General features: G+C 42.3%; 2 protein-coding genes across 6 annotated transcripts in view; one reads left to right on the top strand and one right to left on the bottom strand.

Moving 5' to 3' along the window:
* LOC101233672 (transcription initiation factor TFIID subunit 4) overlaps positions 1-15,627 on the top strand; it is a 146,747-nt gene extending 131,120 nt beyond the window's left edge. For all 3 annotated transcript variants that reach the window (XM_072934517.1, XM_072934518.1, XM_072934516.1), the window contains exon 15: positions 13,881-15,627. In XM_072934517.1, coding sequence (XP_072790618.1) covers positions 13,881-14,048 — 168 coding nt within the window. In that variant the 3' untranslated portion in view covers positions 14,049-15,627. The remainder of the gene's footprint in view (positions 1-13,880) is intronic.
* The window catches only part of KCTD15 (potassium channel tetramerization domain containing 15), a 47,164-nt gene continuing 37,258 nt past the window's right edge, over positions 15,330-25,235 (bottom strand). For all 3 annotated transcript variants that reach the window (XM_030282117.4, XM_030282115.4, XM_030282114.4), the window contains exons 4-5: positions 24,183-24,488; positions 15,330-19,049 (exon numbers count right to left, since the gene is read on the bottom strand). In XM_030282117.4, coding sequence (XP_030137977.1) covers positions 18,894-19,049; positions 24,183-24,488 — 462 coding nt within the window. In that variant the 3' untranslated portion in view covers positions 15,330-18,893. The remainder of the gene's footprint in view (positions 19,050-24,182; positions 24,489-25,235) is intronic.

Raw genomic sequence — 25,235 nt, 5'->3', positions numbered from 1 at the left:
TTTATATGGGTATTAAGATCCATTACAATTTGACATTTTTAAGATTGGTTATCCTGTAGTTTGGTGTTAAATTGAAGTTGTTTGTTTTGAATTTAATTCTTTCATTTTTCAAAGGAAAAAAGGCAGCGCTGCTGTGCTGATAGCTTACTGAAGTATGCCAGGATTTGATGTTTGAATTTAATGCTTGCTATCCCAAACTATAGGCAAAATTATCTGTAAAAGAAGTCTTGGGTTTTATATTTCTTTTAATTTTATTTTTTTTTTTAAGTCTGAAAGGTGCTTTCTGGCTAGCTTTTCACAATCAGGTTGTAGAAGACACTGCACATCTAATATCTTTGAGGCATACAGTTTCTGGGATTATTTTTAACACTGTGTTACACACCCAAGTCGTATTGTGCTTAATGCAACCTGCTTATGATTATTATAACCCTGCATGTTTGCAGCAGCTAAATAAACTCCACATCAAATAAATTACTGCAGAAACGTTATTAGGCCAGCAGCAAAGCTAAGGACATCTGTTAACTCTTTTTGCAAATGCCCTGTCCTTACTGTTTATTCTAAGCATTTATGTTGTTAATTACTACTTAAGTAGAAGTAGCTCAGACAAAGCTGTGCAGAGCAGCTGAGGAGGATGAGAGGAGTTCATGTCCCATTCACAGCCCTGCTCTGAATGCCACAGCAGCAGCCTGCAGCTCAGTGTTTGGGGGTGAGCAGTGATACGTGGGGGCAGGTCTATAATCACATAGATAATCACATAGATTTCTATAATCACATAGATAATCACATAGATTTCCATCGCGGTGGTCATTGCTCCAGCCAGTGGAGCCATAATCACCAAGGCAGAGTCTGAGCAGCTTTCCCCATTTAGGCCCTAAAAGTCTAAGTTCTTATTAGAGCTGGTGAAAAAAAAAAAATTGCTATGAAACTTCCTCTGTCAAAATGTGTTTTTGTCAAAGATAAAATGTTTAGCAAAAATACATCTGTTTCAAAAACATATTTGTCAAGAACGTTTCTCAGCTCGGAGATGACATTTGCAGTGAGAAAGTGAGTCTATTGCTGAGTGGTTGCAGCCCAGATCCGGGAGATGAAAGATGAATAGTGCCTCAACCATTGGGCTGACAAGTCTCTCTGCCACTCGTGTGTGTTCTAATGCAGGATGAAAACGTTGAGAATTGAAATGTTTTCCGGCTTAGTCTTTATTATAAGGTAAAATGTTACACACTAGAACTCAATTCATAGTTTTTTTAAATATCGGTACTTTACATTTGAAATTCACCCGAGAGCAGAAGGTGTTTTGCCAGCTGCACCAAGAGTGGTCCAGGGCTCATCTTCATTTGTAATTTAGTGAATGGCAAATACCTGATCATGAAAACAAACAGGATGCTGTTTTTCAAAGGTTAGCTGGAACTTGAGAGCAACTCTGGTAAATTAAAACAAACAAGCACTAATAAAAGGACCTGCTGCAATTCTCTAAAGACAGTGTCTAAAAAGTTTCTGTTGGGAAGTTTGCCAGAATACAGAAAGCTTTTCATCAGCATGATAGAAAAAAATAGATGCAAAGTAAGGAGTCCTCCATAACTCTGTTTTGTTTCTGTCATCTGAGCAATGTCTGATTTTGAAATTACAGTCTTGCCTCTGAAGTAAACCTGTAGTATATACTTTGAGTATTTCAAGTTCTAGTGTTTTCCTTGCAGTTGAGTTAAGTGTTGGCTCCTTGCAGTGTGGCTGTGGAGGATCACAGCTGCAAGAAGCCCTAATTCACCTGCAGCCAGGCTGAGCAGCCAAAGGCAGGGCTGGCTGCCTGGAGAGCCCAAGGTCGGGGTGCAGGAGGGCTCCTCTCCTTTGTCCTGCTCCCCTTGGCCACCCCAGGGTGCCCAGGGAGGTTTTGGCCGTGCCCGGTGCCTCTCCCTGGCAGAGATTCCCACAGGTGCTCCCCAGAGTCTGTCAGATAAGATCATGGGCTGGCCAGCTCCTGTTCCTGGGCCAATGAATTATGCAACTGGGGTAATTAGATGGTTTTGTTCTGTGAATCAGGATTAAGCTCCTGGGGTGCCACCTAGGAAAATCTGTGAAACTGCATAATAAAAAAGTCATTTTTATGCAGAGGTGGAAATATTTTGAATGCAAAGAAGAACTGATGGGGGAGGGTAGACCCAAGTCCTCCTGTATTTGGAGGAGAAAAGTGAAGTCCAGTTTTTTTAACCATTACAGCTCTTATTTCCCTTGCATAGTGGGGAGGTGAAGAAAGAGGCTATTTTAGCATAAACTCCAGAAGGCACAAAGTGCCACTCTCTTCCCCCAGGTAGAGCTATACACTCCATGGTATTTAGGGACTCTGTGTATTTGTATAGGCACTTTATACCATCTGTGTAATAGGACCCAGATTACAATTAAAGTCAATATTCCTTAGTTAAACCATAGATTCCATGATATTCTTCAGATGCGTGTTTTGGAAGACATTTGAGGTTAACAGACTAGTATGTAGGTTTGACTTCTCTAACCTCCATGCCTTATGTTTGTGCCTCAAGATAACATTGAACAACATATTTAAACTGCTCATGTGTGAAAAAGCAAAATTATATCTCACGAACTGATTTCTTCACACTTTCAAAAAATCAAATTCCCCTTTTGTTCACATACTAAACAGGAATCCAAAAGGAAGCAATGTTTGTACACAAGATGTGGTATTTCAAAATGGAGAAGATACAAATACTTTTAATGAGAAGGTCTTATACTGATTATAAAAGTTGAATAATTTCACAAAGATATTCCTTTACAAATGTAGTTTTCATTGTGTAGGCATTACAGTCTGGTTCAGTTGACAATGAGTCAGAGAAGTTTACTGAACTGTTATGATTTACTGTTTTGAGTTGAATATGGATATTGTAAAATAGTAATTGGTGATAATCATATTTTATTCTTTCTTCAGTTTCATCATCCATAAGAACTGGTATTGTCAAGTACTATAGTAAAATATAGAGGGGCATATTCTTGTGGCTGTGATTAGTATATATTAAAAATATATTTTTGTTTTCCTTATGTCTGTGTGTATGTAGTAGTTTTGCATGGGTATGTTTAAATTATACCAAAGCCACAGTCTTTCATGGATTTTAATTACTACGTAGCTATTTTTGAAGTTTTTTGTAAATGAAGCAGACTTTAAATTTGAAGGCAGTCCACCAGATGAGATGTTCTAGCTGGAATTAGAGTTTACTTTCAAATTCCAACATCTGTATGAAATAGAACTTGATGACATGAGATGCAAGTCTTAAAAGTAAAACAAAATAAAACAATGAAACACCAAAACAAAACAAAAACCCTACAGCCCAAACAAAATGCAAAACCAACAAACCCTAATAGTAATAAAAGTTTCAAATGTCTTCTCTCAGTTTACAGAATCTGTCCAGTTTCCTGAACTTTGGATAGAACTTAGATTTATTGCAATAAAATGAACATTTTTTTGTTCGCTATGATGCTACTGTTTAGGTTTTATGGGTACACAGAGTAGGAAGGCAGTAAGGGGTTATAGTGATGGTGCTGTTTGTGGAAAAACAGAATTAGGCCATAGTGGAGGTGGTTAGACTGGGACAGCCCTGAAGTTTGCCCTGGAAGGTGTGGAATCCCCTCTAATTCCACTGAAGGAATGCCCTTTTCTGAAAAAGAGCATAATAGAAACAAAGTGCTTTGGAAATGAGTATATAAAGGATATGGCAGCATCTTGAGCAGTATTTTTCAGAATGAAGAATGTTCCAGTTACTGATTTATCTTTTTCACTGAAAAAAAAAAAAAAAAAAAAAAGAAGGCTGTAGCTCTGAGGGTGTAATTTGTTTAAGACCCTGGCCAAATGAAGTCACCTGGGGAGCAGTGGAGGCCTCTGAAGAGCAGCCTGTGATCTGGCCATGCATTTTGCTGCAATTTAATTTTAAAAGAGCAAGTAGAAGCCAAGATCTAAGAGCTGTGGCAGTTAACATGAAAAGCTGATATGGGATTATTGAGGTTAGAGTTCAGATAGAACAGATGGTAAAATAGTTATAACCTACTGTACCATATGTTGCTCCTGCACACGTTCAGGTAGCACATTATGTGTACAGTGTGGAAAGATCAAGGATCTTAGCACAGATTTGTAGGAGGACCAAAAAAGAACTTGAAAAATTGATTTCATAATTTCAGGCTAGGTTAATGAGAAAGATGTACTTTGTTAAGCCAAACACCAGAACTCACCATTCCAGAAAGGGATGCCAAAAATTAGGCATAACACATAACTGCATCTTTTCTAATTCCCAGAAAACAAAAATGAAGCTTGTGTTTCAGGAAGTCTGTTTTGGGCTCGTTAGACTTGAATTTCTGGGGGAAGTATTTGAAGAAAAAATCAAATTCACAGCACTTGAATTCAGATCATTATAAACAGGTTACAGTTTGATTTACAATTTTTGTAACTTTTATTCAGGGGCCAGATTGTCAAAAGAGCATGCTGTCTTACTGAGGTGCCAAAGAAGTGATAAATTTCTCACTGGAAACAACTGGAGCTTCAGTGGGTTGGAGTATGTCAGAAAACCTGCCTGCTGATCTGTAATCTCTGCTGATAACACTCAGATGCTTTTTGAGGAATCTGGTGCAATACCATGAAAACAGGAAGGTAGAAGACAAGAAAGAGAAAAAAGGGTTAATAAAGTCAGAAGTACTGAGAAGAAGTGGAATAGTAGCAAAGAAGAAAAATGAAGGCAGAGAGTTGTGATTTGGAGTGGTGCTAAAGAGCCTCTGGGCTTGAGATTCATCTCGCATTTTATAATGCTCATGTTGTGTTGTATCATAATGCACTTGCTGCTACTGGAGCTGCTGTGCCTCCCCTCCTGCTGCCAGTGCTAAAATAGGCACCATTGCATGCCATGGAGCAGGCAGGGAATGCACTGTGCTCCCTTGGCCCTGCAACTGCTGCACGGTCCCCTCGGTGTGCCCGGTGCCCGGTGCCCCATGTCTGCTCCATTCTCTCGGTGCTGCCGTGCCCCTCGTGCCAGCTCCTTTTGTTCCACCCCAATGGCACAGCACCAGCCTCTGCTCTGAGCCACTACTTTGGTAAAGGTTCTGCTTTGGGAGTTACAGCCTTCTTTTAAATATCACATAAACCAGGACAAATATTCATGTGTATTTTGCTTTGGGAGTAATTAGATCTGATAGACTGGTCAGTTTATACATGGATTACTGTCCATTGTCAGGACCCGTCTGTAAAAGCTCCTCCATATGTATCAGATGGTTGATCAGGTGATTTTGTGTCTGGCTTAGACTTATTTCTGTAATATATTTTAGGGTCAGTTTTAATTAGAGTTGTTTGTAGCAGAGCACTTAATTTTGACTACCTGGTTTTAAATTTATTTTAAATAATTAATAACTATGTATGTTGGGGTGATTTTAATAAAGGAAAGGTGGTGATAGTTGTGACATTTACTTGTTAAATTTTCTTTTCTTGAGGTAGTCTGAGTGCTGTTCAAACCTATCAGAATAGTAAAAATGGAAAGCTAGAGATAACTAAGAGTAGAGCTTTAACGTCTGAAAAAAAATGGTTTTCTGCATCACTGTGTCTCCTCCATGACAACCTACAAACTGAAGACATTTATTCTTTATAGATATCTATATGGATTGCCCAATCATTTTGTTACAGCAAGATAGAGTTGATTAAAGAATCTTTTGGAAAGTGTGATGCATTTAATCCCACTGCTTATGCAGTGAGGTGGATCTGGGACAATTGTGAGTGTGTGAAAGGGTTAACTTTACAAAAGACAAGTATGTTTAGGTTTTTTTCAAATAGCTGGGTTGAATTTTAAGGTTTATTCTTTGTTGTTGGCTGTGTTGAATGTGTCTTTAAAAGATTGGTTGTTTGCTTTGTGGTGAAATGGGCTGGAGGATGAGAAGGATTTGGGAATCTGTGGAGTAAGAGAGATTACAGGGTTTCTAAAGTGTAGAGCAGAGTTGAAATTGGCAGTAATGTGTTTATAAATTAAATTTTTTTGCATGTTACTCAAGGCTTTGCTGTCTTATTTTGTCTAATAATGGATGGAGAAGAAAAACCTGGATTGACATTTAGAGGTCAGAGGATAATATGAAGCAGAGGGCTGGTTTTGGAAGTTTAGGGGTTGATTAGGTGGGCAGTCTAATGCAGAGCAGTCAGAAGTGGTGAAGGCATGCAGGTCACCAAGTGGATCTGCTTTGAGTCCTGGAGAAGTGATCCTGGTGTGGGAGAGCCAGGCAGGAAGGTGGAAAAGGACCTGAGAAAGAGCATGATGGAAACAGCACTGGGGATGTGCAGGCACTCCTCATCATTTGGGAGGGGAAGCGGTGCAGGGAGTGGGGCTCCTCTAAGGTTACTGATGTCTGTAGGAATTTGTTTCCTTTTAGGACCCTTTCTTCTGAGAGTTCTTTGTGCCAATCTAAGTTTTTTTAATGTTTTCAGAACAAGCAAACCACTAACTTAAAAAGATCCAAGAGTGAGACTTAGCTTGGAGAAATCACGAACTGAATGGCTGAATGATCTGGTAACTTCTCCCTGCTGGACTCCATCCTAATGGAGCCTTAATTATATTCCATGATATTTGCAGTAATAGAGTGTTAGCTGTCTTCCACCTTTTATTTACAAATGTTAATGTCTTTTTTCCTGCACACTGGACTGTGTTCCGGCAATGTGTTTATCCTGCAAGCTGAAGGTATTAGCATTTAGGGCTTAATTTTATTGCCTCTCAATCCAGAGATAACTGCATTGTCTGCTTCATTTTGGTTTGTTTAATGGGCTGGGTACAGGTAAGGGCCCTGCACTACCCTCAATCCACAGAGGAGCCTGTGGTAATTACAAGGAAAGGTTTAGATCACTGTTCAGAGAGAGTGACTAATCCACCAGCAGATTTCACACAGGAATAAGGTCCTAAGGAGCTGGTAGATCTGTGGGTATTTTTGTCCTTTGTTTGGCAACTGGTGCATGAAGTCCCTTGATTGGCACTTGCACAGTTGCTGGGAGTGAGCAGGATGGCCAACAGCTGGAAACACAATTATTATAAAGTCTGGGTGTTATACATCATAATTAGGCATAAGAACTGAAAGTCAGCTGAGATGAATGAGGGCAATTCATGCTCTCAAGAGCTGAGAAAGTGATTTTGTGTTTAAGATGTGGGTACTTTTCTCTCTATCTCCTGCCTGTCCCCTCCTGTGGGGGGCTGGCAGGACATGAAGCAGCTGTGTGACCCCATTTGCTGGGGTGTTGTCCCCTACAGTCATTCTGCTCAGAGTGTTTTCAGTAAGACACAGGCCAAAAAGCAGCCTTTACTGTATAGTAATTATGTGTCTTTTAATTAGATATTTGAACAATTAAATTTTACAGTTATATGTGTCTAGAGATTGATGAATATCAAGATTATTTTAATTATTTTGTGTTTCTGATTTAATGAAAGTCACAGTCATACAGGTTAGAAAGGAATGGACCACCCAGTACGTAAAACTGAGATAGTTTCAAACTAATATCAAGGATATTATAAAAAATTCAGATGGGAATCCAGTATGTCTCAAGGAAAATGTGAATCCTGCAAGCTGGGCTGTAGGGCTTCTCCCAAAGTTGGTTTGGTGTTTCTTGACTCCCACTGTAAGAGAGTGCACATGTACAGAGTGACTAGGCTGGAGTAACACAGGCAAATCCTTGAAAAAACCTCAACAAAACAACAGAAAACAAGGAAAAAAACCCTATGTTAGTATTGAAAGATGAGAAGGGTAGAGCACCACAATGCTTGAAAAATAGCAATAAAAAACTTTGGCAGGATTAGTATTTCAAAGGGAGCAGCACTTGATTAAACATTTGGAAAGCATGAGAGGAGAAACATTCCAAGCAAAATGAAAATGTACGTGTATGATGGAAACAGGATAAATAGAATATTCCACTTATAATTACCACGGCAAGAATGCAGCCCAAACTTCAGAATTCGTAATCAGGTAAAATTGTCATTGCTTTTAAGTCCAAGTAAGGCAGTGGGTTGTGTTGAGTATGAGATGCTTGTGGAAAAAGAAAGATGTTGGCAGGACCCATAGGTGCTCTGAGGAGCAGGTTCACGAGCGAAGGAAATGAGGAGAGCCAGAGCTTGCACCAGCAGTGAGTGTGCTGCAAGGAGCTGCAGGATACAAGGCACTGTGCTCTTGGCAGACACAAAGTGGACAGTGGGGGTACCAAAAGATCTTGGAAAGGTCCAAGGTCTCTGCAGAATGCACAGCTTATCTCAGAAACCTGAGTTTCTCTGCCTCACATCAGTGCAGTGATTATTCAGACACTGCATGGATACATTGGTTAAGGAGTGAAAATCAGCTGCAGTCTGGCTCCTACCTAGAGTGACCTATTGAGGGCTGGGTACTGAACACCCATCTCTTTTGAGCAAGTAAATCTCAGAGCCCAAAGCTGCCTTACACTTCACCTCATTATTGTTGGCATTGGGGCAGACTCCTCTTCTCCCCAGATAGTTTCCACTGAAATGCCTTGTAGCCTGCTTTTTGCCCCTGCTCTCAGTCAGCTGGGAGGGAAATGCTGTCTTAGAGGCAGCAATAAGTGGTGAGGTTGGAATAGATGCCCAGTTCCCTTAACTGGAAGATTTTGGTTTGATGCTGTTTGATTTACCAAGCAGGTTTTTTATTATAATAGTACTTGCATATGTGACTTGGTATAATGTAATAAAGACAAAGATGAGGTACATCTAAAATCTTCTGCTTGTAATGGCAGCCCATTTCTTTGGGTTCAAATAACTTCAGATAATTAGAAACTGAAGTGATCACATCTGAAGAAAAGAATTTCACGGTATCCATGACTTAGTTTGCTTTACCTTCCCCTTATTATTTCTTAATTTAAAAATTACTGCATGCTGTCTTTGAAATGTTGCAATTGTGTTGGTATTTGAAGTACTTGTAAGTACTTGTGCAAATCAGTTTTTCTGATGTTTGTCTGCAGGGCGAGGTGTGTGTTTATGTGCCCAGGGGAAAGGAGATGCATTTGCATCCAGGAGGGTGTAGCAAGTGAACGGGTGCCAAAACAGTCTAGAGGAACAGTTGCACTAAAATAGTACAGGCTAAAAATGTTGGCAAATGAAAATAACCAGCTTCTGAAGGAAGCATGGGACTGATCCTCCCTGTAACTGCTGCTCATCTGAAGGCCTAAATGACAGCTTTTGGTGATGAATCTTTCTAAAGACACTTGCAGAGCCACCGTGTTGCACACATGAAGATGCACTGTATTTTCGTAGATATAATTATATTTCATACGGTATTGTTAGTCTTTGAGGTGCTGATGAACATTTATTACATTTCTGTATTTTAAAAGCATCTTAATTTTAGGATGTTTCAGTGAAATCATTACTATTAGCCTCAGTAGGTGTTGAATTAAACCCTAATTTATGTGGGACAGCTAGTCACACATAGTATTATACCTGTTTTTCATGTGCCTCTCAGCCAAAGATCTAATAGCATTTCGTGCAAGTAAAAATATAATTGCTTTATAATATCTCCAGAATGTTTCTTGTGATTCAAGACCTCTTATTCATAAGAGCAGACTAATAGACACCTTATGTTCCCTCTCCTCTGCAGTGCATGCAGTTTGCAGAGACAAAATTCCTGGTGTACTTTACTCCATAGCTTGGCTTTGAATTGCTGCTGTATGATTCCCACTTTGGCTTGAAGTGAAGTCTGCCACAAGGATGTGCCATGCAGGCTGGGAAGAAACCCAGCGGATCTTTTATCATTATTGCCTTGTCTCTGGCTCTCAGAGAAGCAATAGCCGCAGATCAAGACTCTGTTCAAAGCAGAGATGTCAGCACTGAATTGTTTTCTGGTGAAGGAAGGATGGATAAAATATTAAATGCAATCTTCTCCTTGCCCTTATCTTTCTGTTCCCTGACAGGAGTATTGTACTGTATTTCCATGGTTCTGTAATTCAAAGTTGAGGGGATGCGGGTTTTTGAAGGAAAACAAAAATTAATTGTTCAACAGTAGAAATCATTGTTATAAAAGAAGTGTACATTGTATTACATTTGCTTTCTTCTGTGAAAGCACTTTTATCTTGAGCAAGGAACAGCCCATTTTTGGGTTTACACACTTTGATTTCCATCCACCTGCTGCTGTAACCACTGTCATTTAATGCACAAAGACACTGCTGCTTTGTGAGCAGTGGGTGAGTTTGCCCAGTTTGGGATGAGATCATTTTGGAAGAGATGTGTCTGTCTGCCTCAGCAGCCTTTAAACCTTTGGGGGATCTTTTGGGATCAAATGGGGTATGGGGGCCCAGCAGGAGGACAGAGGTAGGTGGGAGTTTAGGATTTTCAGTCCGTGCAGCTCCTGTGGGATGTGTTGGGCGCAGCAGAGGCTGGCTGGGCTCTCCAGAGGAACAGGCTGCACCCACCTGAGCTCTGGGTGCTCTGGGTGCTCTGGGTGTGCCTGGCTCGGGGCAGGCTGCTCCTGGGGAGAGGAGAGGTGATGCACAACTGCAGAGGAGCTGCTTTGCTGTGCTCAGTGACACAATGAGGCTTTGCTGGCCTCTGTGCACAGGGCTTGTTGCAGTCACACACACAGGTTTGTTCTTGGATATTTAGCTACTGATTTATCAAATCTTTGGTCAGTATTTTGGTCTGAACTCTTTGTATTTCCCTTTGCAAACAGCGTGAGTTTTTTCATAGCAGAAAATCATGAAAATAGCAAACAGGCTGAGAAAGTCAGCCCAGATCTTGTGTCACAATTCTGACATAAATTTGGAATAGCTTCAAAGAATAGCTTCAGAATAGGGGAGGGGAGGGGAACGGAGGGGAGGGGAGGGGAGGGGAGGGGAGGGAGAGGGAGAGGAGAGGGAGAGGAGAGGAGAGGAGAGGAGAGGAGAGGAGAGGAGAGGAGAGGAGAGGAGAGGAGAGGAGAGGAGAGGAGAGGAGAGGAGAGGAGAGGAGAGGAGAGGAGAGGAGAGGAGAGGAGAGGAGAGGAGAGGAGAGGAGAGGAGAGGAGAGGAGAGGAGAGGAGAGGAGAGGAGAGGAGAGGAGAGGAGAGGAGAGGAGAGGAGAGGAGAGGAGAGGAGAGGAGAGGAGAGGAGAGGAGAGGAGAGGAGAGGAGAGGAGAGGAGAGGAGAGGAGAGGAGAGGAGAGGAGAGGAGAGGAGAGGAGAGGAGAGGAGAGGAGAGGAGAGGAGAGGAGAGGAGAGGAGAGGAGAGGAGAGGAGAGGAGAGGAGAGGAGAGGCTGGAGGGAAGGGGATGGGAAGTCACCATCACTCGTGTTTGGAAACCATCTCAAAATGAAGAGGCAGAGAGTTCATTTATAAATTACATGGGGTTTCTTCTTGGTGTGGAATGTCTTAAGTTTTCCTGAAATTATAAATAGAAGTTCACTGATACAGAAACTAGCGTTGATGTATATTTGAGTGGGATTTGGGAATAGCTTCCATGTGGCAGGCCAGGAAATAAAGGAGGTAAACAATTTACAACCTTTTATCAGAGATTTTATCTGTGTAACTTATTAGTTGCCATAGATACAGACAACACGGGGCTTGTTTGGGTTGATGAAAACTCTGTCATGCTGATAAAAAATGTGATTTTTTGTGAGAAAATTTTGAATTGCTTCAATTCCACTCTTCTTGGCCTTTTTTTTAACTATACTTGAACTCATGTATGAAATTAATGATGGCATTTAGGAGTCTATTTCTTTATATAGCATCTGCAGAATAATTTTGAGTAGAATGCAGTACCAAACTTTTAATTTAAATTAGAGATCATATTGACACATATAAATGTGTCAGCTTACAGATGTGCTTCTGTATTTCTAGAATGATTTTTATTATTATTTTTCACCTTGTAAAACAACTCCAGACCATGATCAGGTAACTGATGGGCTCACTAGTGTGGTTACAAATGTGCACAGCTTGGTGCCATGTTCTGCTGCTGGTTAAGGATATGATGCTCTTCCTGTGTTGAAGTTCAGTATCTCTAGTGATAAATGCAGTGAATATGACTTGACACATCTTAATTCCAGCTGCTGTGTCCAAATAGAGAGCAGTTCCTTGCTGTAAATGTAACTCAACTGATTAAAGAAATAGTTTTGTATAGAGATTTTTTTTTTTTTTAATTATGCATCTTTTCTCTCTTTGGTAAGTGTGTGTGGGATGCTCTGGAGTGCTATGGACGTGGTTTCCAATGAGTTTTAGGTGGCCACATTCCTTTCAAATGTATTTCTCACAGGTCCTGTGGTCAGGATGAATCTGAAATTACTGCTGTGGGCAGGGGAGAGATGCAGCATGGGGGGAACAGAGAAGAAGTATTTTTTGAGTCAGTTTGATTTAAAATAAATTTACACATAGTGGTTTCTTAAGGACTTAGAAACAGTGGGCACAGCCCTGGCAGAGTGCAGTGAGAGGCAGCTCAAGGTGTTCCAACTTGTAGAAGACAGAGAGGAAGAGTTGAAATGATTTTGTTGCTTTTAGGAATGCAAAGTGTTTCTTGGATTAAGGTCTGAACTGGAAGCACTGCTGAGTACATGGATTGTGCACTGGGCATGTGTCTGGCTGCAGCGTGGATGAGCAGCCCTTGCAGCTGCAGTTCCTGTGAGCAGTGAGGTTCAGGGCTCATCAATTAATTAACAAAACTGCTCCATACTGGAGAGCAGAATCCCTTGGCTCAAATGCTCCAGGGGCCCAAAGGTTGTGGGCTTCTCCCTCTCTCCCTGCGAGCTGAGCCACATTCACTGCACTCCATGAAGTCCTCGGTGTTTGTGGGCACAGAGCAGGATTTGCCCACTGCTGTAATTGAATCAGCAGCAATGGGAGAAATAACACAAAGTTCTGCAAGGAGTCAGACTGACTGTGGTGGACACAGGGAAACAGTGCCATGCCTTGCTCTCAGCAGACCATTTGTGTTTCCCCTACAACCTTTCAGTAGTAAAATTACCCTTAACTCTATTCTTAATGTCTGGGGTCAAGATCCTAGAATAAGTATTTCCTGGGGAAAGAAAGGTAGGTTTGAGCAGCAGTAAGTAAATATGGGATATTAAAAGTATAGAAAATTTTACCAGATGTCTTAAGAGGTTTGAAAAATAGCTTAAATCTTTTCAGAGGTTAAAACCTATTTTTCTAAGTTAGAACACTTTATTTTGCTACAAACCAATTGGAATTAACAAAAACAACTGACTCCTATGGATGAAAAAACATGTGTATGCATCAGGTTTCAGTTTAAACTCCATGAGACTGCAGAGGCTGTAATTATGTCCTTTCCTTTTCTAAATATTCAGATCACAGTGTTCTCAGTCCCAGTATGTTTTCTCTCTATATACAAAGCCAGGATGAGGTATTCAGTAATTCAGTATCAATGAACCAGTTAAAGCTATTTAACATAGCTGTAAAAACAAGTATGCTGATGTTGATCACACAGTGTCTGAGTCTTTGTGATTTTTCCATTTAATTTTTTGATTGTTTGCTGAGTGTCTCCTGCACTGAGCCCTCCTCTTCAGCAGACCCAGAGGAGAGAACTGGGGTCCTTGTGGGGACTTCCATATTCCACTCACCTGCTCCCAGTCCTTGGATGAGCAGCAGGATCGTGCACACATTTCACATATTAATGACTTTATCTGCTGCAAATCGTATTGCCCCTCAATTTAAACTGGTCAAATACATCTCCAGTGAATGTAGCAGGATTGATTTGTCCTGAGTTGTAAGCAGCAAGATTTAGCCTCACGTGTTCGCACTTGAGGCCTTTGCTCAGGTCAGCTCGCTGAGGGTCAGAAGAACAGCAGAAGTAACAAGAATAAAACCCTGCTGTAATAAATGTGATCAGAATGAGCTGTGGTGGGCCATGGTGCTGCAGCGGGGCTGCTGCAGGACTCAGCCGTGCTGTGCTCTCTTGCAGGGCGTGGGGGTGTGCGGGGGCAGCCCGGCCGGGCTGGGCACGGCCTCGCCCCGCCAGTACCCCCGGCAGAAAATCACACGAGTCAACCTCAGGGACTTCATCTTCTACATGGAACAGGAGCGAGAAATGAGCCGTTCCCTCCTGCTCTACCGAGCTCTGCTTAAATAAAGCCAACAGTCCTACTGATTGCTCCACAGAAGCTCAACTTGCTTTGAAAGCTGTCATTTTAATGTGCCTTCTATTTTTTTCAGAAGTCAATGTTCCGGTAATTTTGTTTTGTAAAATTGTCAGACACATGCAATAAATTCCCTTTATGTAAAATATATATATATATATATATATATAAAAACGACAAAAAAATGTGCAAAAGGTTTTAAAATGTTAACTCCACAAATAAAATCAACATCAAACTCTTGCTCCATCTGGCCATTTTAGGTAAGACTGAAGTAGCTGGTGTTGAAGTTACACAAATGCAATGGCTCAGCTAAACCATCTCCTGGCCAGGCGTGGGACAGGGTCACAGGAGTGAGTCCCAGCCTTGGTGTTCACCTGAGTGTTCCTCCTCGTGCTGGACTTGTTTTGTTTTCAGTTTCCTAGCACTGTCTCACTAACCATGGTGATACCAGTTGCTATTTAACTTAGTTGTAATGGCAATTTTTTGCACAGCCAAGAGACTAGCCACTGCACACTCCCACAAATTTTATATTTAGGATTTTTGCTTTTACTGCACAGCTCATTTCCTGAGCCATTTGCTGAACCAAATCTTAAGTGTATGAAATCTGTGTGCAGGCTCTCAGCTGAGTTACCTTGACTTGCTTCCAGTTGTTTTCTAAATCTCATCAACCTTTTGCGCATTTGTAGCAGCTGGTTAGTCACAAGATTCAAAGTTGGGTTTTATTTTCTAAAAAAAATGTTAATTTATTTATTGCAAATAGTATGGTTTAATGTGGTTTTAAAAGAGAATATTGTTGGGTAAAGATTTGAGAGTATTCTATGTGGATTTTTAAAGTTGCTGTAAAGGTTTTTGGGGGCCGCTTCCACTCCTGGAGTGGGGAGAGCAGTGAGCCCAGTGGCACCTGGAGCGAGGACACATGGACCACGGCTCCAGCCAGAGAGGCTCCTGAGCAGGCACACGGCTTTAAGCATGAGGAGCAGCTCTAAGTACCTAAAGGTGGGGTGAATGCCTTTTAAATGCTTTGCTGAAGCAGAATTTGGGCCCACACGAAGCCGAGTGAGGCCGGTGTGAGTCTGAGAATTGGGGATCGAGTGGGGCACGAACAGGCAGGGTGCATGAGCTGTGCTGCAGTCAGCAGTGTTACAGTACCACAAGGGAGACATTTGCTTATTTATCTTCTCCATTTTTACTATGTTATGCTTGCCACTTTTTTGAGGCAATATTTTTTTTGATGGGAAACCATAGCGAAAGCACAAATAGAACTATTTGTCCAATAGTTTTAAAAACAAAGGTTTTAATTATTTTTTAAGGTTTATGAAAAGCAGAAGAAAATTTATACTGCTGCTATTTAGCCAAAAGATTATTCATAAGGTATTTAAGGCCAGGACGTGTAAAGTTATGTTTTAAATGTATTGATAATTTGTACATATGTTTATAAAGGCCTTGTGTTTATTAGAGTTACGTTATTTTGATGATTTCTGTACATACTGGTAAATACCCCCAATTTGTGTGAAAACATACTCCCTTATTTGTACTTATTTTGTAAAGAAATAAAACAATTTACTAAAGTAACACATCGAGTGACATACAGTATTAATTTATCAAACATGAATTTCACATTGTCTTGTAGTTCTTAAGCACTGGTCAGAAACATTTTGCATTAAAATATTAACAGAATACCCACAAACAAATATTAAAACCAAAAACTTCAATGTTTTGTTGTGCTGATTCTTATCCTTTGTGAAACGTCTAATAAAATTGTCAACAAAGCTCGGTGCCATCAGTAGAGAGAATGGATGCACTCAGCAGTGGCTGTCTGGAGCCAGGAGCCCAAAAGCACAACAGAACATTCTCCCTCACTCTCTTGAGCTGGGACAGCCTGGACACAAAGTGCTCCTGGAGCCTCCTGCTGCTCCAGCGACAGCGACTCAGAACAGTTCTGCTCAGTGGCACCAGGGAAACACCAGGCTGTGCTTTGCCTCTTGGCCTTGGCCACGCAAACGTGTGCTGGCTGCACACCCCAGCTTCACTTTAAAACACCTCAGTGATGCTGAGCAATGTTCTTCGTTAAGTTACCTTGCTGTGGTTTAAGGCCAGAAGTAGATATTCAAATCAGTTTTTTGTTGATATTGATGCCTAAAAATACAGGGAAATAAGTAAAAAATATATAAATGAAACTGTAATAATCTTTAAATAAGTGACCTGAAGTTACTAACTAAAAGAACACGTCCTAGCTTAACTTTTTCTTTCTTTAAAGGCATATTTCTTCTAAGAAAGTGATTGTTTCCACATGTCTTCCTAGCCTTTGTGCTGTTTTGCAGTCAATGCTGTGATGTCATGGTTTAAACTTTCCATCTCTAGTTCACATTTAACTCGGCTGGCGCAGCCTGGAACCCTTTCCAATGCCACCTCAGCAAAGCTGCCCCAACTACGGGAGCTGCTTTATTGAGCCATAAAAAAATACAGTAAACACCAAACTGAGGAAAAACCAACCAAGCAACCAACCAAGCACAAATACTTCCAACGTTCCACAGATGTGTAAAAGCACCATCCCAGTCTGCGCTCCCCAGAGCTGCCTGGGGAGAGCACCAGGGGCAGGAGCAGGCCCCTGGGATGGAATATCAGAATATCACCTTTATTCCCTGGCTGAGAGGTAAGAACTGGACAGGGTGTGCTGCCAGGAGGGCTCAGCTCACCCCGTGCCAGAGGGCAGGGCAGGAGTGGATACAGGATAAAAACAAGAACCTGAATAGACTATTGAGGGATACTTTGGACTTAAAGGTATGAAAGTAATAAATAAAACACTTCTATCTTTTTGTAAGACGTGGCTACATCAAGCTGGATGAAGCAAAGGGCTGGAGAAGACGCAATCAAAAATTCTCACCTCTTTCAAACAACATGGGAGATACAGTGAGTGTTCCACCCTACGTGCTTGTTTTTGTTCATTTACTTTACAGAAATGTTTATGGCATGAAGTACTGTATAAGAAATGTGCATACACAAATACATGACAATTATACGTTAAGTTCTTTACAATATTAAATGTATAATATACAATTCTACAGATATCTTACATACAAAGGTGAATGTTGTGCCATATATTCAAATATGGCAATGCCTAGCAACTTTAGAATGTCGTACAAGTATAAAACCACAAAATAAAATAACTTTACAACTCTTAAAGTAGACAGATTTGCTCAACTGTTCTGCTAAAGTAGCAGACCAACCGGCCAGGATTGCCATTAGAGATTTCTGAGTTGGGTGACCAAGGTGAGAAAACCTGCAGAGGTCTGATTTTCCATGGACAGGTATCCAGCCCTTTTCCAAAAATTAGACCCCTGCCTGGATTTTACCTTGGATAGTCAGTACAGCTCACTGCTTTTAAAAATACTAGTCTTAAACGTGACTTTTAAATTTTGCCTGATTGCAATCAATTTGCATTAAGAACTGTTGACCACTTAATACTCTGTCCCTTGTTCCATTGGCAATATTTATGCATGTAAAAAGAGTTTCATTGAAATTCATCATCTACAACAGTATTCTATAAATTAATGTGGAAGAAACTAAATTGTGATTAACACATGAATTAGTGATTGAGGACCCAATCATGCTTAACAGCAATAAACAGGATTTAGAAGAATGCTATTTATAGCCTTGCACCTGCAAACATGGTGCTGTCTCCTGAGTTAAAAAGCCCTGTGAGTCAGTGCCAAGTCCTGGCAGAAGCAGGACCCTCCTGCAGACAGACCCCTGACTTTGTTACAGAGAAAGTTACACAGATAGAGGGCAGCTACAGAATTCAAATTTTAATAATAATTTAAAATAATAAAGCAATTTAAACCAAGGCGGCCTGCTTTAATCTGGCAATGGCAATACAGGGTTTTAACAACTCTTCGCAAGAATTCCAGACCCATAAAGAATGGGCTTGTCCAAAATCCTTTAAACTTTTCCTGCTAAATGTGGGCTTCTAACATGGTTAGTAAATGATTAACAAGGGGTGGCTTGTTTGGTAGAAGCACGCTTCTTTGATGATGCAAAACTTAACAGTTGCTGTGTCAAAACAAGGTTGGCCTTAAAAGAGCTACAGCTCCTCATGGGGTATGTGACCCTCGTGTGATGGTGGATGGCATTTTATTTTGTGCTTCCAGATCCCTATAGTTGCAAATATTGCCATAAATGGGCCTGTCTAATTTCTTGTCACTTGTTTGGTTTGGTTTGTGGGGGGTTTAAGTACTGAGCACCAGTGACTGTGAATCAGTCCTTTTCTGGTTCTGGATCCTGTTCACAGAGAGAGACCTCAGCTGGAAATGTAGTATAAAAATAAGCCATTTGCTCATGTGGGTGAGTACTGTCACCAGGTGACTGTGGTGCTGGGGTGTGAAGCACATCTGATATGGAGGCGGGGCAGGTCAGGGAAAGTTCTCAGTGCAGTTTTTGGGGTTCTTCCTCCCGCAGACAGCCCCGTCCCCACAGCGCAGCTCTGGGGTGTCCCTGGGCTCCTGCTGGTCGGTTCCACTGCTTCCATGGCTCTTGCTGCAGAAGTCCAGTCCAGGGCCAGGGTTTCCAAAGCTTTGCCTGTTCCACACCACTGCTGGTCAGCCCAAAGTCCATCCCAGCCCTGCCACGCTGGGTGTGCTCAGGAACTCCACCGTGAACGACAGACAGCCGGTTTTCCAAACGCGTTCCATGGCTGGCTATGTGACAGGTAGTTTCAGAATACCACTAATGGGCAACGTAAAGTCCAAATCTGTTTGCTAATACTGTTTTGCAAATCCTTAGTGTTTCACATAAGGGACTATTAAACACTTCTACGGTTACAAAGGGGGCACGGGGAGGGTCTAGTCCAGGGGCTCCTGTTTTATTCTGATTGTTGGGGTGGGTTGTGGTCGTCTGTCTTCGCGACACAGCACGTATTCGCTGAACTGGGAGGAATCCACCCCACCACCACAGGAAGCTGCCACGTTAAATCCCTTCTGAAATAATCTTTCGAGCACCTGCAATGTGGAGGAAAAAATCAGATTAATATTTAGCAAATTTTACTGATAAAAGCATTCGGAAGCACCAGATCTAAATGATGGATTTAGTCTTTTGAGTTCTCGTTGAATGAATATTATTCGGCTATAATTCTATAACTTATTGTTAAATGACTATACTGTGATTAAAGTCTTGCTCTCAGCAAACCTCTCTAGAAAACAAAAATTAATCAAAGAAATAAGCACTCTGCAGCTTAGTACATTATATAGTAAAATACTGGACTTAAAATCTCACTCCTTATAGAAAGCAACATCAGGTCTAAGTTCTAATAAAAAGTGCCAATTATTCATTAGTAATATGAACAGTCTGAGAGAGAGGGGAGCTGAGAAGCTCTTCCTTGGCAGCTGAAAATGTATTAGGAGTTCAAATGACACATCCACCAGATCTTTGTGGCAATCACAGCTGTTTGCTCTCGCTGGAAGGGAGCAAAGCATGGCAGGAACAGGATGCAGAGCCAGGACTTGTTCTGGCCCAAGAAAGAGGATATGTACTGCCCAAATATGTATTTTCTTTTTCTCCTCCTAAAGAAAAGTTGATGTAATTTAGATGCACGAATTTAAGGAACCCAGAGGCAACTTTAATTCCTGTGACTATCACACAGCACATTTCCCCAGGATATACTGATCCTGGCACTGGGAACGGTGCTGTTTTCCACAGGCGTGCTCGTGTTGATATTCAGCTTCCCAGCAGAGCAGGACACACCAGGCTTCTCCCAGAGCCAGGTGAGGGCAGATGCCAGATCCACCTTGGGCAGATCACAATGCAGGACCCGCTCAGGCTCTCCTGAGTCCTCGGCAGCAGCCTCGAAAAATGGTTGCTGTGTTTTTCTCTGCTGATAAATACCATCAAGGAGCAGCCTGTGCTGTTCTCCAGGAGCCTCACCCGAAGTGTGGCTCCCACTGTGGCAGCACGAGGAACAGGGAAGTGTTGCCATGCTTTATTAAACCCAAGGATCCTGCTCACAGCAGCACCAGCACCGTGTTGAACACACAGCAACCCGGACCAAGCCCTTTACAAACTACTGCTTCATCCTAGAGAAGTGTCTGAGCAACACATCCACCTCCAGACAGAGTCAGCTTGTACCTTCCTGGGCTTAGGTTCTAGAAGGAGTTTGGTCTGTGTTCAGTTTGCTGTGAGCACTGCCCCTGCCCTCACACAGCCCCACCAGAGGCCACCGTGCATTGCTCCATGCATCATTTCTGAGTGTTGGCTTTGCTTTTTCCAGGAACGTGATTTTGGAAGCACAGCTGTGTCCAAGGTGGTGTCCTAGTGAATGCAGACCATGGCAGCAGCATTTGCTGCCTGTAATCCATTCGATCCCTCCTTAGGGGGTGCCTGTGTTGTGCATCTGCATTTAATCCAGGGTTTGGCTTTCAGGGCTAACTAAAACGTTTTTCTCTTGCTACCCTGGCTCCAAGGACGGGCAAAGGAAAGAGGCTGTTCCAGCAGAGCTTTGCCTAAGTCATGCAGAGTCTGCTGGAAATCAACTTGCCTGAGGAGTTCTGCCTGGCCCTGGGACAGAGGGACTTAACAGAAAGCCACATCTGCCAAATCTCTCTGACTTTTGCCCTGATTTTTACATACACTGCAAGAAAGTAGTAGAACTGAAAGATCAAAAAAGCACACCAGAGTATGGAAGAAAAATGAAGTGGGAGAGAAGAAAAGGAAGAGGCAGGAGAGTGGGTTAATAAAATACATTTAAGACAGAGAAAGAAAGCTTTCATCCCTCTTAGTCACCCAGGCTGAATGGGGCCTGTAGGACAGAAATGGGGTGCGGACACCAACCTTGTTCCTCCTCAGAGGGGAAGGCAGGAGGAGTCTGAGACTGAAGGAGGAATAAGACATCAGCAGGCTGCTGTTTCACAGGCTGGAATATATTCTGCCTGTATGATCACTGCTCCTAGCCCTGACAGGATGAAGATGAGAGACAATCCAGCCATGGGAAAAGAGGCTTCTCCAACTGAACTGGATAGTGGAACACAGGATTGGCAGGTAAGATTTCTGAGAGAGATGGGACTTCAAAATCCTTGCTAAAAAGTTTTTTAAATCAATTTGCTTCTAAGACAAAACAAGCAGGGGGGTGCCCTTGGCTTGCCTCAGACCAAAGCTATGGAAAGCTGGATGTTAACAGAGGATTCATTTTCACAGAGCCTCTCTGCAAACACCCAGTCCAGACAGACACTGCACCTCAGAGCACCGTGCCAACAAAGCCATTCCTTTTTGCTCAGCATCTCTGGAAGGACCAGACTGCAGGCTACAGTCTGGTGCTAAAATCCTCAGGATCATCAGTCTTCTCAGCAGGAAACAGAACGGGCCAGGTGCTGCGTGCAGTGCTGAGGATGTTTAAATACTGCACTTTTAAATGTCACTGGGATGAGGCTGAGCTCAGGTCTAGGGAGAAAGGCTCCTTTCAGTGTTTCCATGCATGAGACTGAACAGCATTTTGAACATGGACAGGTTTAAACCCCATTTAGAGAATGGGGTATAATTTGACCCTATACACTTTATTTCTTCTGAAGGTAAGATACAAACAGGGGGAAAGCAGTGACCATCTCTGCTACTTTGTTGAAAATCTCCAAAGAGAATATGCCAAAAACTGAGTATCAGCTGTGACTCTCCCATGTACAGGGCCACATGCACATTATTAAACAGAGGATTTGTGCTCGGATTTAATATATGCTGTCTTCCAATATTCCAAGCACATCTGATTTTGTTGGGAGGTTTTCCAAATGGAAACCCGATCCCTTCATTTAAATTGTACAGAATATTAACAAATATATTCTTAATTATGAAGACTTAATGTTCAACATTCACAAGCATCACAGAATTTTCTCTAAGGTAAATTCATTACTCCCACCAGAACCTATTGCAAGGAGTTGGAAAAACCTATACCTATGTATAATTACAAATGGGTGTACAATTAAGAGCTACTGTATTATTTTTTTTGCCTATTAGGTATTGATGTTCTTTGTTTTATATACACAATTCTTGATATAAAGCATGTGATGACAATATTTTTCAAATATAGAAAAAAAAGTATAAATATTGCAACTGTGCTACCAAATACATAGACCAGAGAATAGGGAGGCAGAAATAATGTATCACCTGAGCAAACAGCAGACAGGGTTCCTGTGTTGCTCTTTGGGATTCTTTGCAAGAAATTCTGCTCTTCCAACCATTACCCATTTCCCTTAAGTCTGTGCATTTGCCTCACTGTACTTCCAACTTCTGACTTAATCCTGTTTTGCCAAAAAATCCTTGGAGGGGGAAGAGCAGTGCCTGTGTGCTGACCAGAGTTCATCAGAGCCAATGCTAATTAGCTGCTGAATTCATCAGCCTTTGGTCTCAGAAATGCATCATTTTCCAGAAAGTGTCTGAAAACACTTTCTATTAATTATATAGTAAAATGATGTAATTTAGTAAAATGATGTAATTTAACAGGATTACTTATACTGTAGACTCTTTGACAGAAATTTCTTCCACAACATGAACTTGCAAAGAGACCCTTTGATTCTGTCTGAATTTTGACTGAATTCAAAACACATTCAAATAATAACAGTAATTAGTGTTCAGCTTTTAGTACACATATAGCACATGTATCCCAGGAGTCACAGCACTGGATAAAAGAGCTGAGTACTCAACCATGTGGGCACCCAGAGCTCTGCCAGGCACAGCTGGGCTGCTCACCACAACCCTTTATGGCTTCAGCTCCTTTCATGCCGTGTGTGACCTCAGAGGGTCCCTGGGCAGCATGGCTGGGACACAAATGCTCTCCCAGCACTCAGCCCGGCTGAACTGCTCCCTCCTCCCAGCACAGACCGGGGACACCTCCCTGTGCCACTGCCAAAACCAGAGCTGCCTCTGAGCACCCCCACCCCACACCTGCCACGTGTGACACTGCTCAGGACTCTGCAGAATTGACCACAGCCTGCTGAAGTTCAACCAAAGACACCTCTGGGGGGGAAGTCTTGACCCAAAGCCCACCCAAGCCCACAGGAGCTGGGCTGGTTTCAGCCAAGGGGGCACAGGGAACGCTGCCCATGCAGGGGGGTCACTGTTACCTCCACCCACCTATACAGACTCACAGAACTCTCCTGAAGATGTCCCTTGGCAGCCTGGGAGACTGCAGGCTCCCTTCCCAGCCAGCCTGGCCAGGGACCAGCCCTTCCATGGGTTTTTGCCCAGAGGGGAGTTTATCAAGACAGCCATGGCATTTCCCACAGCCACAGCCCATCTGCAGAGGATGGGAACTCCCCTCTAGGCTGATTTCCCTTCCCAGAACACGGCATTTTGAGCAAAGGAGCACAGAGGGAAAGCGAGAGCTCTGCCTTGCCCGTGCTAATGAAAACCCACGTTAAGGGCACCTGGTTCCTCCCCAGAGCCCCAGGACAGCACAGCAGCAGAGCTCTGGCTGCAGCTCTGCTGATCCTGACATGTGGCACTGCCTGCCCACAGGCTGCTGCCTGAACACAGACCACCTATTTATTCCTGCTGCCACCCACCTATCTGTCCAGTTATCTGCTTTTGTTTCATATGTTTAATTTTAAACCTAATGTCAAAACTCCAAGTATAAAATGAAATACATTTTTGTTTAAAATACTCTGGGCAATTTTTATAGAACATCCTTTTGAAAAAAAAAAAAAGTGCAGAGATCAATTTTTTTAAGTCCATCCCGCAGGCACCATCATTTAATTATGAGTGAGACATAAATTATGCATTTACACATTGTTGCATTTTCTATAAAATGGTGTGGAGATTTTTTTTTTGTAGTTTTTGGAACTCTTTCTTCCTAGAGGCACTTTGGAGGGAAAAAAAAAACTGCCAAAGGCTATACATTGATGAAAAAAATTAGCATTTATCAGTATAACACCATTATGAGGCCAGCATGGCACTAACATACACAAAATCTAAATGTATTTTTCTGCTTAGACTTAGGAAAACCTGAAAGACTGTGATCTCACCAGGCAGAAAAATGTTTCCTTGCAGTATAAGCACTGAAAGTAATTGGGCAGAAGCAAATAATTTGCATATAATTGAAGAAAGCATAGCAGAAAAGCAGCCCAGAGCCGGAGCAGGCAGCAGAAGTTCATTACCTGCACGGAGTTCAGCCGGCAGTAGCCGTTCAAGGGAAACCTGATAACGTGGGTGGGGTCCTGGTTCCAGCCCGCGTTCACCGAGTTGCACATGACATCCCCCGTCTCCGGGAAGATCTCTTCTATCAAAGCCTTCTCCCCACTCAGTGCAATTCTCTCCCCCAGATCTGGAGTCACTCTTACAACCAAGCAGTCACAAGGCTGGAAATGTTTCCTTTGTTCTTTCTCTTGTTTCCATCGCTCAAGTTCCTTAATCATTGGCTGCAGCTGGTAATACTTTGCTTCTTCATATAAAAGATTAAAGTCCTGGGAAAAAAAAAAAAAAAAGGAAAGGGAGAGAGAGAAACTAGAAATGCTTATAGTTCTCTTTTAAAAATGAGTATTGTTCCTGTTTGACCTACTTAGGCTTATGTATTGTCAGCAAGAGAGCAAAGGCAACAGGTACCCACGTACTTACACCTCCACAGAAAACCTCACGGTGCTGGTGTTGAATTGTTTGAGCTGAGTGAGAAGTTCCCATTGCACTGATTATCCTTTCATTTATTATCCCACAAGCTCAATGCCAGAAGGCTTCACTCTTGGGTTAAGAAATCAAAATAGCTGGCTGCAATAACCAAAGCTCACTGCTGTAAGAGAACACGTTCCAAGCCCTGCTCCTCACTCGCGGCCTCGGCCACTCTGATCTCAGCGCGGATCTCCGGCTCCGCTCACACCCGGTACGAGATGGAGATGTCAGTTCAGCTTCACTTCCCACCTGCCTTTGCTGAGGCTGAAATTCAGCTACAGCAGCTGAGCTGCTGCCTGCACTTTATGACTATTCATGTATTTCAAGTGTACTTTTGGAGCCTGGGAAATTACACAGAGGTGGTGGCCATCCTGCTGGCTGGGAGCTCGGCTGTGTGCTCCAAGGGCTGAAAAGAAGCAGTTCTTCCCTGCCATTCTGCCATTTGTCCATCACTTCACTTGGGCTTTGGGCAATTCAAATTCCCAATGTGATCCAATTCCCAGTTCAGTGATTGTTCCATCAGATTCTGACAGAAGTTCCCACCTCAG

Source organism: Taeniopygia guttata, chromosome 11 (genome assembly GCF_048771995.1).
Source record: "Taeniopygia guttata chromosome 11, bTaeGut7.mat, whole genome shotgun sequence".
Taxonomy (NCBI): Eukaryota; Metazoa; Chordata; class Aves; order Passeriformes; family Estrildidae; genus Taeniopygia; species Taeniopygia guttata.
Note: the sequence above shows the minus strand (reverse complement) of the source record. Positions and strands in the feature narration are given on the sequence as shown.